The sequence below is a fragment of the Dromaius novaehollandiae genome, chromosome 3, assembly GCF_036370855.1.
Source record: "Dromaius novaehollandiae isolate bDroNov1 chromosome 3, bDroNov1.hap1, whole genome shotgun sequence".
NCBI classification, from domain to species: Eukaryota; Metazoa; Chordata; class Aves; order Casuariiformes; family Dromaiidae; genus Dromaius; species Dromaius novaehollandiae.
Genome location: NC_088100.1, coordinates 99,673,479 through 99,685,963, shown reverse-complemented (window position 1 = coordinate 99,685,963; position 12,485 = coordinate 99,673,479). Strand labels below are relative to the sequence as shown.

The following is a 12,485-nucleotide window of genomic DNA, read 5'->3' as shown; positions in this document are numbered from 1 at the left end:
CTGAGCCTACAGCTCAGTCCTTTTAAATGCCAGTTACCAAATCTATCTCCAGCCAAATGTCTGTGCAATCCCAAGATTCAATAGAACTGCACAGCTAGACTGCACCAAACACAGCTTAATTACATCTGGCTTCTTGGTTGCACAAATGCAGTCAAAGTCTGTTAAAAAACAAAAAACAAAAAAAACCTAACTGACCAAAAGGAGGTAGGAAATAAATAAATAAATAAATATAGTCACCAGGAAATATATATTAAAAAAAAAAATCAAAACAGATGTATAACATTTGTTGGTACCTGTATGTAGAATGGAATTCCAGCACTACGTCTGGTTGCACATAGTTTAGATGAAGGATCACAAGATTTGATTTCTCCCAAAACATGGCATAACCATTGCTCTGGCATCCTGCGCAGACTCTCATTGTTACATCTATAAAAAGCAAGTAAGAAAGAAGCCAGGGCAGACAAAGTCAAAGAAAGCAATCACTGAACTTAAAAATATTTTTCAAAGTGTTTCTTACCATATGCAAGCATGTCCAAGCATAAACACACAGAGAACTTTTAAAGAAAGAGTTTTAAAAAAAGATTTTACTTTTTTCCCCAATGCCTGTACAAATCATATTAACCCAGCTTATTAAGGGTCACCAAGAGAAGATACTTCACTAAACAAAAAAATAGGATTCTGTCATCAGACAGTTCACTGTTCACTTCTGCCAAGAACACTATTACCCTCCTCTGGAGGGGAGGGCATAAAACTCGTACACATCAGTTACTGTGTAGGAAGTGACACTACAAATTCACACCTTTGTTGTCCCACAGTAGCTAATGTGTGACCCTTACACTAACATACGCAATCATGTTTATAACCATTCAAAACACAATCGAGGCCTCTCATGGTAAGTACATATTACATAAATGCCCCTGCAAACCTCAGAGCAGTAGAAAGAATGAAAAAGAAGCAGCACTTCTCTTTTAAAATTCAGTTAGTCAAACTTCCAGTAAAGCATCTAAATTGCTCTCCTGTCATGAAATATTTCTCCTCTGCAGTTATACAACTCAGCATTACCTGAAAGCAAAGGACCTCCAAGGGCATGTAGAATTCAAGTCTACTTCATTCCCAATGTTGATCAGGTTCAATGAAATGCAACGCAACATATTCAATGTGAAAGACCAAATCATTAATCTTACATCAATGTTCCAAAAGGATCGTTCATTGTTACAAAATGTTCTATTAACATGACTTTGTTATTAAAACCTGTCACACTAGTTTGACACGCGTGATTCAGAGTAGATAAAAGTATTAATCACTGTGGTCAACACAACGGCAATTATCTCAACCACGCAGGATTTCACTTGCCTAAAAATATGAGCTATAATTAAATTCATGATTAAGTAGTGAGCCCCTATACTGACGTCACAATCAACTTTTTTACTTGGGTGATTGAAATAAAGAACCAAAAGTAAAGCTAAAATGCAGCAGGAACAAATGCAAAAACTGAAATCTAATGGCAAGTGCACATCTCCTCTGTCTTTCATTATCCTTCCCTCATTATGCTTCCTTTCTCCCCCCAGAGTAAGAATATGAGCAGGCTAAAAACTTAATCCTGGACAGCAAACGAGGTTTTCATCTGTAGTTTAGCTCACTACCATACCTGAACTCCCAAGTCTTTAGAAAACATTCCCCCTCCATCCTCTTATCCCCCTCTCCTTTCCTTCTTTTACAAAATAAACAGAAAATTAATAATGCAGAAAACAGAGGTCACAGGAAGCACCAGATAGGTCAGCAGAAGCCACGGCAGATTTTTTACTCTTCAAAGATTTCCCTCGAATTTCCATCATGGATCTCCTACACTGCTGCCAAGCCTTTTTCCCATTCTCTATGGGCAGCACCTCTTTAAACAGCAGCTGGCATCTAAACCACCAGTCCAGGAAGTCAGAGAAACATGGCTTCACAGGGAGGATGTCACCTAATACGACAGCATAAAGGAAAGCCACCTTCGGCCCAAGCCCATGAGAGAAGCAATCAAATTAATAGCTTCCTCTGGAAACTAGTGATCACTTTTCTTCTACCTTTCTCTTTCCACAGCTGTCAATGAGCTTCCACTTCTAAGTCTTTCTCTAGTTGCTTTAAGGACATGTTAGTTTGCTAGCTTTTGGATGCACAAGAAGGATGCAATTCTAGCACTGAGACCACACAAAATTTCTAGCGGATGTCCTCAGTGGGTCTGTCTAGCTAGACTGTACTTTACAGTTTTCTTAGTCCAAGCCAAGCCATACTGCAAAAGCTAGTACTTCTGATTATGTCTGCAGCTTACCTCACTACTTAAACAGAATTTAAATGTCTAAGTTTATCCATGCAAAGAATGGTGCTAATCTCTCTTCGGTATGTTACTCTAGTATTAAAACAAACATCCCACGACACAAACACACATCTGCTGTGGTGCAGAAGAGCACAAAGTAAAGCATTAAGGAAAGATTTAAAAGTCACTATGCAGCATACTGAATATTTTATTCTTAATTGAGGTTTTTTTCCCTTTCAGTAGTAGTAGAAAGAGGAAAAATATATCGAAATCCCATAAATTTCAGACTCCCTTAAAGCTGTATTGCTTTGATCTTGCCACAAGTAATTCTACCTTGTGCAGTCACCCACCAAGGCCCTTTTTTCTTTTTTAATGTGAAAGTGTTATTGCTTTAAAGTAAAAAACATTAGAGACTATTGACTTTGCAATGGAGGAGACTACTCCCTTATATTTGGCAGCCACATTTCTTTATGGTCTGGCAAGAAGAATATTGTCTTAAGAAGCAGGTGGCCCTAAAACTTAAGAATAATAATGAAGCTTTACAATATAAAAATGGTGGTCTCAAGCTCAAATGTCATTTTCCAGAATGAATTAGTAATTATTTTTACCAGATCAAGCAAATAATGTTGATAATTAAAACACTACACAGTAACTCGATATGTAAATTATTTCAGATGCAGTGCAGTAAGTGTTTTTCCACAAATTTCTGTCTGTCTGTCTTCCGGTTGTAACGATTTCCTACATACCCAAAACTGTTTCTGTGGTCAGTTTCAACAAACACAAGAAGCCTGGTAATTCAAAGTTAAAGGTAAACCCCTCTCCCCAACTCATAGGGCTGTAATTTCTCCTACCCAAAATTAACGGCATGTTAAGAGCAAAGGGTCAGTCTTAGATTTGGCTTTCCTGGATGTTGGTGGTTTGTGGCATAAACTTCACACGACCAGAAGCATTTTCTACTTGGGTATATCCAGAATTCAGTGTTTCCAATCACTGTAATCTATCCTATCTGGGGAAAAAGGTTTTCCTTTCACCATTTTTCTCTCCTAGAAGAACAATAATATTATTCTTTCTCACATACATGATATGATTTCTATTCTTGCCTCCACAAGGAGACAAGAATCTAACCACAGAAACGTTACTATTCAAACCACCCTAAAAAAGTCCACTTTTAAGAAAATCCTCTAAAATTGTTAAGACTGTTCCTCTCACTGACATCCTCTTTTTCACAGCACCTGCTCTCAATGAAGCAAAATTTTCCAAGCAACATAGTCACACTGAGAAAGCTCCTGTTTTGAGGTTTTGCCAGCAATATTGCAGAGCACAGGACCTTGGGTGGCCTTAAAATTTGGAACAGACAACATCATTACCCCCATCTTCTTTCTTTCATAAAGCACAGGGTATAAGAAATGGAGAAAAATACAAACACCAAGAGTTAAAAGTTAGCGTGCCTTTGAACTGAGCAGTGCCTTAACGTTATGTATTGTACTTTACTACCCTACAACCATCACAATAAACAGTAAGACAACAATTTTTTCCTCAGTGGACAAAATTCCTTGGACTTTTAAACAACTGTCATTCATTTTGGACTATGTCCTTCACTACTTTGATTACAACTTTATTAAAAAGTTAGTGACAGCTCTAGCTCATTTCAATAGAAAGCCCATCAATGATTTTCAAAATTTACAAGTCGCTAGGGTCCTGGGAAGACGAGTAACAGCCACTGCAGAGCAACAAAATGAGTAGGAAGCAGAGTCTGCAGCAAAGGATCAGGAGGGTCTATTCCCAGGTCCCCAACAGAAATCTTACAAAAGCGCAGCAACCGTGTGTTTGACAGATGAACTTTTTCCACTGATACTGAAATAAATGTTTGTCAAACCAAATCAAAATTTTGCTTATTATTTTCTGCCAGAAAACTACGACACCTTGTCTTGTGTGTCTTTAGTGAATTTAAGCTCTATTTCTTCAAAAAGTTCAAAATACATTATTCCTAAATAAATACACTGTGCTGTATAACATAACTCCTTCCAAACGTTCCCCTTGCATTCTATAACTTAAGCGAAGCGAAGCATTACAGCCACAGCTACGCAACATCACAATTTTGAAATCTGAAATTTCCAAAAATCTTTGCGTTATACCTGATCTCTCAGAAAAGCTTCACTAAATACAGTAAAACAGATACAAACCACGCTGGAAGAGAGGAGTGGTTAGGGTACTCATACGGGTTCCGAGAGACTCACGTTTAAAATGGATGTCTGGAGCCTTCCAGGGCAGTTTCCCTAACCACCAGGTTATTGGACCGAATGAGCATTTGTAATTTCTCAGGGCCTATGACAACAAAATCCTTTAAAAAAATGTTAAGTAACATTCTTTTAAACGTTTTATTTCATTGATATGAATATTGCATGCTTTGTAATTGCACAGTTTTCAGAAGGTGCAATAGCAGATGATACTAGGCAGATGTGAACAAAGAAGAAGAGAATACCCTAACAGAAGAAATGAAAACAGAGCAAACTTGAGCAGACTCAACAATTTACATCCTAATGAATGTCAAAACAGAGATCGAATTTCATCTAGGTCATAAGATACATCTGTATGGCGGAAACACTTTTCTTTGACCACTGACTCAGCCAGGTCTGAATACCACTGCTTTGTCTAGAAACAAGTCTACTCATGGTTATTATAAAGACATTGTTATTTTAGGACTAAACCGTACAGCTAAACCCAAGCTCAAACGATCAATATTCTGGCATTTGATTTTAAGCAAATGTCTGGCTATCAAAGTGAATCACCATATTTAAATGTAATCTTTCATAAAAGCATGGGAATGGGATTTATCACAGTCTTAATGGTAGATTTTTCACTGGGTTCAATTACAAAGTGTCAGTGATGCATCCATGGATCTCAAGTTCAATTCTTTTCAACAAAGTACCATATTTAAGAGGCATGTGACTACAACTTGTGCCAGACAGACTTTCTCTTCCAGGATTTGTGAATGCAACAGTAAATTAATGTAGATTCTGATACACGTTTCAAGACTGCCTGTGAGTCTGGCAGCTATAGAAAGAGGTAGGCCAGTTCGTATTTACCTGCAGAATAGAGCCTCTCAGCTCCAACAGGATACATTCAGAGACTCCAGGACATTCAACAGTCCGACAGGGTAAGTGTATTCACTGCGAGACTGAATTTGCCCGTTTCACAGAAAAGGTTTCAACCATGTCACGTCCCAAGAGGGTACTGAACCAAAGAAATACTGGCTATTCTGAAATCAGTCTCCTCTCCTTTAAACATAAATACTAGCCTTGAGACCAGTATTTCCTTGCAAAAATCTTCTGTTGAAATAGGTATTTCAACAGAGACGCTCTCTGGCTCTTGTAAGCTGGCTTTTTCCAAAGGAATACTTGCTCTATTTGAAATATCTTAACTTTTGAAACATTAAGCAGTATGCATCATCAAAATATTACGTTGGAGCACTGTTAATTCTGAAGAGGAAAATTACTTAAATCATAAGCTTTTTTTGGTGATACATGCATATTGCTTAATATTTTTTATAACTGACAAGACAGGCAGAGTTCTTGACTCCCCATTTTAACATTACATAAACCTGCTCTTAAGTAGATTACTACTAGATCCACTAAATACAGTGGGGAAAAAAGGGGAGTGGGAACTGAAATCACCTGATGCTATGATGATTTGTTAGTGCGTGAACATATCAGAAACTTCACTTAAGTCTAAGTAGAGTTGCTCTGCTCCATTTGCCTCAGCTTTTAAAACAAATTTAAAAACTGATAATCAAAGAAAAACAGCTAGTATGCCGTGTACTGTGTCCACTATAAACTGACAGCACATTTTATATGTTTTCCAGTATTCCCTGCTTTTCAGTTAGCCTTTTCTTCAAACCTAGCATTCCAGGTAGTCTTGAATTTGATTAAGATCAGTCTAGTGGGGTTGCAGTTATTTGGATCAGTTCCTTTTTCCCTTAAAAATGCTGGTGATGGTGGCAGAAGGTCTTTATATTATTATAGTATTACTCTAATGGCCAGCCTCTGTTCAATCTGATGGGAGGAATAAGCCCTTCAGAATAACTGGATCATATAGCACAACCATGCAATTTTTTAAATCAATACACCTTTATATTCACATTCAGCATACCTAGGACAACATCCTGTGATACTCAGCAATTCTTTCTACACATTCTATTCTTTTAACAGCTTACTCTATTTGGCATACTATTTTTATATTTATTTAAATAAAATTCAAAGAAGTGCCGCCTGAAACTTAAATATCAATTATGGGGCCAACAAGTTTCAATTTGTCACTGCATAGCTCTAAAGATGACCAGCCTCTTAACTTGTTAATCTTTTGCTATCTGAACTTATTTCTACTTTAGGAAAAAAAAGCAAGTTTCACATATAAAACTGTACATATAGGTAAGAATACAGAAAGTCTTAAATTATGTCAGGGGTCTGCAGAAGAAGCAATTGAAAGAAAGAAGTTTTTCCTGGTTTTGCTGTTTTCTTTTTTTTTCTTTTTTTAAACATTACTGGAAGTGCAACATGATTCCAGAGCCTGGATGAAATACTTCACAATGTGCTAACGTATATATAAACTGCAGCCAAGAACATCCAGCAGAACAATGCTTTGGACTCAGCTTGGAAAAATCTGAAGAGATCTAAAATGTCTAATCTGTATCCCTTTTAAGCTAGATTCACTAACTGACATGACAATACAACCACCTCTCTAGAAAGCTGCCCACATAAATGAGAACACCTCAACCACTGTCCACAATATACTCCCAGTCACTTAGCTTGTTTTTTCCTTCCTCTTCTGTGCAGGTTCTCCTCTCTCAGTACTCACAGCACTGAAATTGGAAAAGATCTAGTCCAAGAGCAAAATTAGCAGGAAGATCACACAGTGGTGCTCTCAGTGCTACGTCTGATCCAACACCTTAAACTTCCTGAAACAAGTCTTACAGAAAAAGAACACAACACCTACAGAATATATCTATATAAACAAGAACAGTATCATACCCCTTTATGGTTTTTTTAAGTAAATATTCAAGCGTAAGGCAAAGTTACGTGAACTCTCAACCAACTATTCAGCCCAATTTAAAATTATTCCTCTGCTTGCTTGGACACAAAAGGAAATAAGGTACCTTCTACAGAAATAGAATGAAGGCCATAACATGGCAAATAGCTTTTTTTGCAATAGTGCTAGCCTAAGCAGCTATCCCACTAACATTCCCATCCCAGTGACCAAGCCCTCAGTTCTGTCTGGAAATCTTTTTGAGGGGACACACAGTGAGCTGGTCATGGAGCTGTTCTATATCAAAATAAAAATAATAATAAAATCTGTTTCCATCACCAGATTTATTTTTACTTTAAAAAAATCCCCAAAAAATAGATCAGTGCCTCAAACTGGCCACTACAATACTAAATAAATAAAGGTAATGGAGACTTTGTCTTATTAAAAACTGAGTATGATATAAGCACTATATATCATAGGTAACAAAGAAGCATTAACAATTCTTGAGTCTGTTCTCAGAAATAGGCAAATAAGCACTTAATGGGAATTCCAACACTCTAGCCTAGACCTCAGGACAGCTCTGCTCATTTAGTTCTTCTAGGAAAGTATAAAGTTACAAGGGGAAATGAAATAAATTAGAAGATTGCATATTACATCTTGTGATACACTGCCAGGTAGTTTTCCGAATGTCAGAACATGCAACTCATCGAATGACAAGTAATGAAAATTTCCAGGAGAACATCCTGGCTGAAAACAAGTAGTCTGGCATTCATTTTCACAAAGGGAAGGGAAAAAAAATGTCTACACTCCTACTTTCCCCATGAGCTCCTGAGAGTGGTTCAATAAACTGACACTCCAGAAATCAAGAAAAATGCAAGCATTAAATAGCTATATCTTCTTTCAACAACTAGGCACCATCTCTCAATAGAACTAACACAATCCAGAGTCACAGCCGTCACGTAATTAATGTCATACTCAGGCCCACATACCAACACACCAAACTCTCACAAAATCCACATGAAATCAAGAATTTGCTTGCACAGCCATCTTCAGAATTGAACCACAATTACTACAATTTGGTAAAATTACCATATTGAAAACATAAGAGGTGGTCTTTTACCTGGACAGTGTTTCTGTAAGTTGCACAAAGCCAGCATATGCTAATTCAAATGCACCTCTGTGTCTTGATTGCAACAGATGATGTTTAAAGTAGTCCCCAATATTTTTAACCTTAGAAAAGGAAGAAAAAAAAAAGACAGAAAAGTACATAAGCAATTCATTTCCAAATGCAAATATCTCAGAGTCTGCAATTTCTAAATACAAGTATTCTATACACATTTTCTGCTACCACAACTTCCATTAAAGGCAAAATTTTTCCCTTGGTTGAAAAAGCCATGGCAAAAGCAGAAGGCATTTAGAAACCCTATTCTTACAGGGTACTTCTTTTAAGGAGAACAACTATCATACCCCATTCTTCAGTTTAAAAGTGTAGTGTTACACTTTTTTCCTTAGGAAAGGAAAGAAATGGCAAAAAGAATATAAAATTAGCTATTGGTCCAAGAGGAACACATTGTAATTTTAAGAAAAGAATAGGACAACACTGATTTTCAGAGGAAACAAACTTAAAATCCTTCTTGTTTACCTTTACTCCTACCTTAAATCCCAAAGAAAATACCTATGAAATCATAAAAGCAGAAATCTAGAAAAATATCAGAGAAAGAACATGAATTCAAATGTAAATAAGAGTGCAAAAGGAAAAAAAAAATCTACCTTAGTGAGCTATTTTTAAGGTTTCAGGATTCTGAGTAATTGCCTTTGACTATTAGAAAAAGTTCTAAAATAAAAACACTGCATATATGTCATAATGAAAGCTACATTGAAAGTTTGAAACAAACTAAACTGCTATGACTAAAATTTCACTGATATGATGTTCTACAACTCTATCAAGATATCAAGCATGTAAGCTTCAATACAGCTTTAAAATGCCACACAATCTCATTCTGCAAAAAGAGTTGCTTTTATATTCTAATTCACATCAACTTTCAAGGACTAAATTAAGCTGCCAATATTATTTGTTTAAAATACATTATGTACATACTTGATTCTATTATGCAAAATTTTCTTCACTAATATTTCCTAAAAGTTCTCCAGAAAAAAGTTCTTCAATGCTTTTATATGAAATTATTTATAAAATCACAGCAAGTTATTTTTAAAATTGTCTTAAAATAATAGTTAATAGACTGAAAGGTAATTAAAATGTCAGAATAGTTAATGCCATACCTAGCCACAAATCATTTTCCACCCTACTGTAAGTAACTCATATTATCGAAACAATGAAGGTACAATAGTTAGAACAAAATGGGAGAATAAGCCTAACTATTATTTCCTGCAGCTTATGAAACCCACATAATATGAAACAAAGAATAACTTGAGCTAAAATAACTTTTTCTCTGAGTGGATTTTAAGCCAGTTTATACCTACAGGGTTTTAGCTCTCTAGCTCAAAAGCAGGAATAAGTGCCTTTTCTCAGAAGGAGCTGACCCACAGACAAACTCTCCAGGCGTCTAAACAAAACCAAACCAAGAAAACCATACACATGCAAATCAAATCACTGTCCTGTTCCACCACCATCCTTAAATTTTTAGAATAGTTCATATGGATATTTTGGGACGTGTAACTTTCAACCTTACTATTTGAGTTTTTTGCAACAGCCACATTGACTTAGTTACTCCAAATTAAACTCTGACATATTCTCTTTCATTCACACATTAGAGCGTAAAGAACTGCCATAACTTGAGTTCTTTCAGATGACATAGCATTGATCCTGATGTAAGTGCATGATTTTTATCTGATAGCAACCATGACCATGGCATTCCTACTCCTCTAGGAATGAATAAAAAGCTGGAGTAGCACTCAGCTCCCCCACAGCTTAAAACCAGTACTTCAAATGTTGGGAGGTAGAACGAGCAAAGGAATTCACATTCACTACAACTGGTGAACTACTGCCAACCATAGTGAACTCCAGAGGAGACAGATTACATTAAGAACTGGGGAAAGGGTTTTTTGGTGGGTTTTTTTCCTTTCCAATTGTTCCTTGGAAAAAAACTCCAAAGGAGCGATGGGAGCCACATTTTTGCACTGGTGGCGCAAATCAGTAGTAAGCGTTAAGGCTTTTCAATACTGAGTCTTCTCTGTACTTGCCAAGTTTCCAGCACAAGGCTCAGATCAGTTGTGCTTGACAACCAGGGTTAATGCAAGCAGAACCCTGGGACAATACTTGGGTCTGTACTTCTACTGCCTGCTTCTTTTCACTTTGGCACACAGTTATGGCAATCTTATGTCCCAAAAATCATCTGATTTCTCTCCAGGTAAGATAAACAAGAATTTGAGGAAGAGCTCAATGTTCAAAGTTCAAAACAGCTGTTTCTCTAGGCTTCAAGGACTGTCTCGTGATTGGAAAGGTCATGTCACAATATCAACACGCGGCCTTCGGTAGGTATTACTTTTGCTTACTTGGCCATCACTAGGATATTGGACTTCTGTGGTTGATACTATTCATATCAATTGTCCTACCAGACAGAGCTTTGAGTCTGGCATCTCTGGACTTTTGAGGTCAAATGTAGAGTAAAAGGTAGAGTATGTATTTGAATGGAGAGATTCCTGCAGATATAGTAAACATTTCCTATGGCTATTTTTCAGGGAAATCAGCCATCACAACATGGGGTAGGATTTCAAGACTGCGAATTTAAATACAGTATTTTGAGACTCCTCTGTATGTGTTACCTCCACACCAGGAGCTGTAGATGTCCTGCAAAGTCACTGAGCATTGTGGCATTCAAATGCTATGCAAACCCAATCTCTTACTCAACAGAGAAAAGTACAAATCTGATACTGCCCCAACTTTTAGTTACCAAAAAAAAAAAAGGCTCAAACAAGAGCTGCCTCTCTCCCAACTACTCCTACATAGGTACACACTGCAAAGGCAGCATTTAACTGTGTTAGAAAGAGATTTAGTGCCACCAGCAGCTGACTAACACCACTGCCTACCAAGAAGTACAGTTCTGTTGTGCCATTCCTTAACGTGAACTAGCACTGAATGACATGTTTTCTTTTCATTTGTTGTGCTCAATTAAAAAAAAAGAAAAAAAAAAACTAGAAAGGGAGGCATTGCAACAGGATGACACAGAACGGCCAAGTGGTGCTACCAGACTTTTCTCAGCAATTACTTAGCCCTGACTCAAGGCAGTATGACCAAGGTTTCTACTGAGCTTCCCCCCTCCTCCTCTTAAACCTCTGTGTATTTACACAATAAAGAAAAAGATGGGCAACTTTAAAGGCCAGCTGTACAGGCATAAGGTACCAAACTCCAGTTCTCTTATTTTTCAACACTGAAAAATACATGTTTAATAGAAGTCTGAAGTCACAGAAGTTCCATGCAAACACTGACACTTTTAGTCATTTATGATGAAATCACCTCTTTTTGTACCATAGCATAAGGCCACTTACAAAAAGTGGAAAGGAAAATGCCCACAGCTTTTCCTATAGTGTTCATTATATATATAGCCAAAAAGTATTTCCTCATTAGCCCAAAGAAAATTAGGGTTTCAAACCAATGTCTTGTCAAATAACATTCTTCATAAAAATAGAATGCAGGCTTTCTGTTTTACAAGATGTCAGAAGCAGAAGAAAACCTAATGAGGGATCTACACGAATAGGAGACGTTGCTTAATAACATAACATTTCTGAAAGGGCAACTGTTAATGGTTGCTCTCTAAATAAAGATGGAGATGCTACAGTTAGAGCTGACTCATGTTAAAATACCAATTCCTATTTAACTTGGAGCAGATTAAGGAACATAATGGTGGAAGCACACTGCTGTTCTCTCATCTACACTTCAGAGCTCTGCAACAGTACAAGCACAGCTGTTAACCAGATGAAAACAAGCTAGAGACAATGCAAGAATAAAAATATTATTTCCATGGCACTGCAACATGAGAAAACATAAGAAATAAGATTTGCAGTACATTATAATATTATCAGTTTTATGATAGAATGTTGTAACACCTATGGAAAAATATTTGTTTTCTGTTGGAGGGAAAAGAAGGTTGAAAAAAGGAGCGTGTCTTGCGTATTTCCATCTTCCATGCAGAAAAGGGTTTTTTCATTT

At 36.9% G+C, this 12,485-nt stretch overlaps 1 protein-coding gene across 1 annotated transcript in view; it reads right to left on the bottom strand.

The window, feature by feature from the left end:
- Positions 1-12,485, bottom strand: part of THADA (THADA armadillo repeat containing) — a 172,027-nt gene that overhangs the window by 132,957 nt on the left and 26,585 nt on the right. Inside the window, exons 23-24 of the mRNA XM_064509591.1 lie at positions 8,439-8,548; positions 294-426 (exon numbers count right to left, since the gene is read on the bottom strand). Of these exons, the coding sequence (XP_064365661.1) occupies positions 294-426; positions 8,439-8,548 (243 nt within the window). The remainder of the gene's footprint in view (positions 1-293; positions 427-8,438; positions 8,549-12,485) is intronic.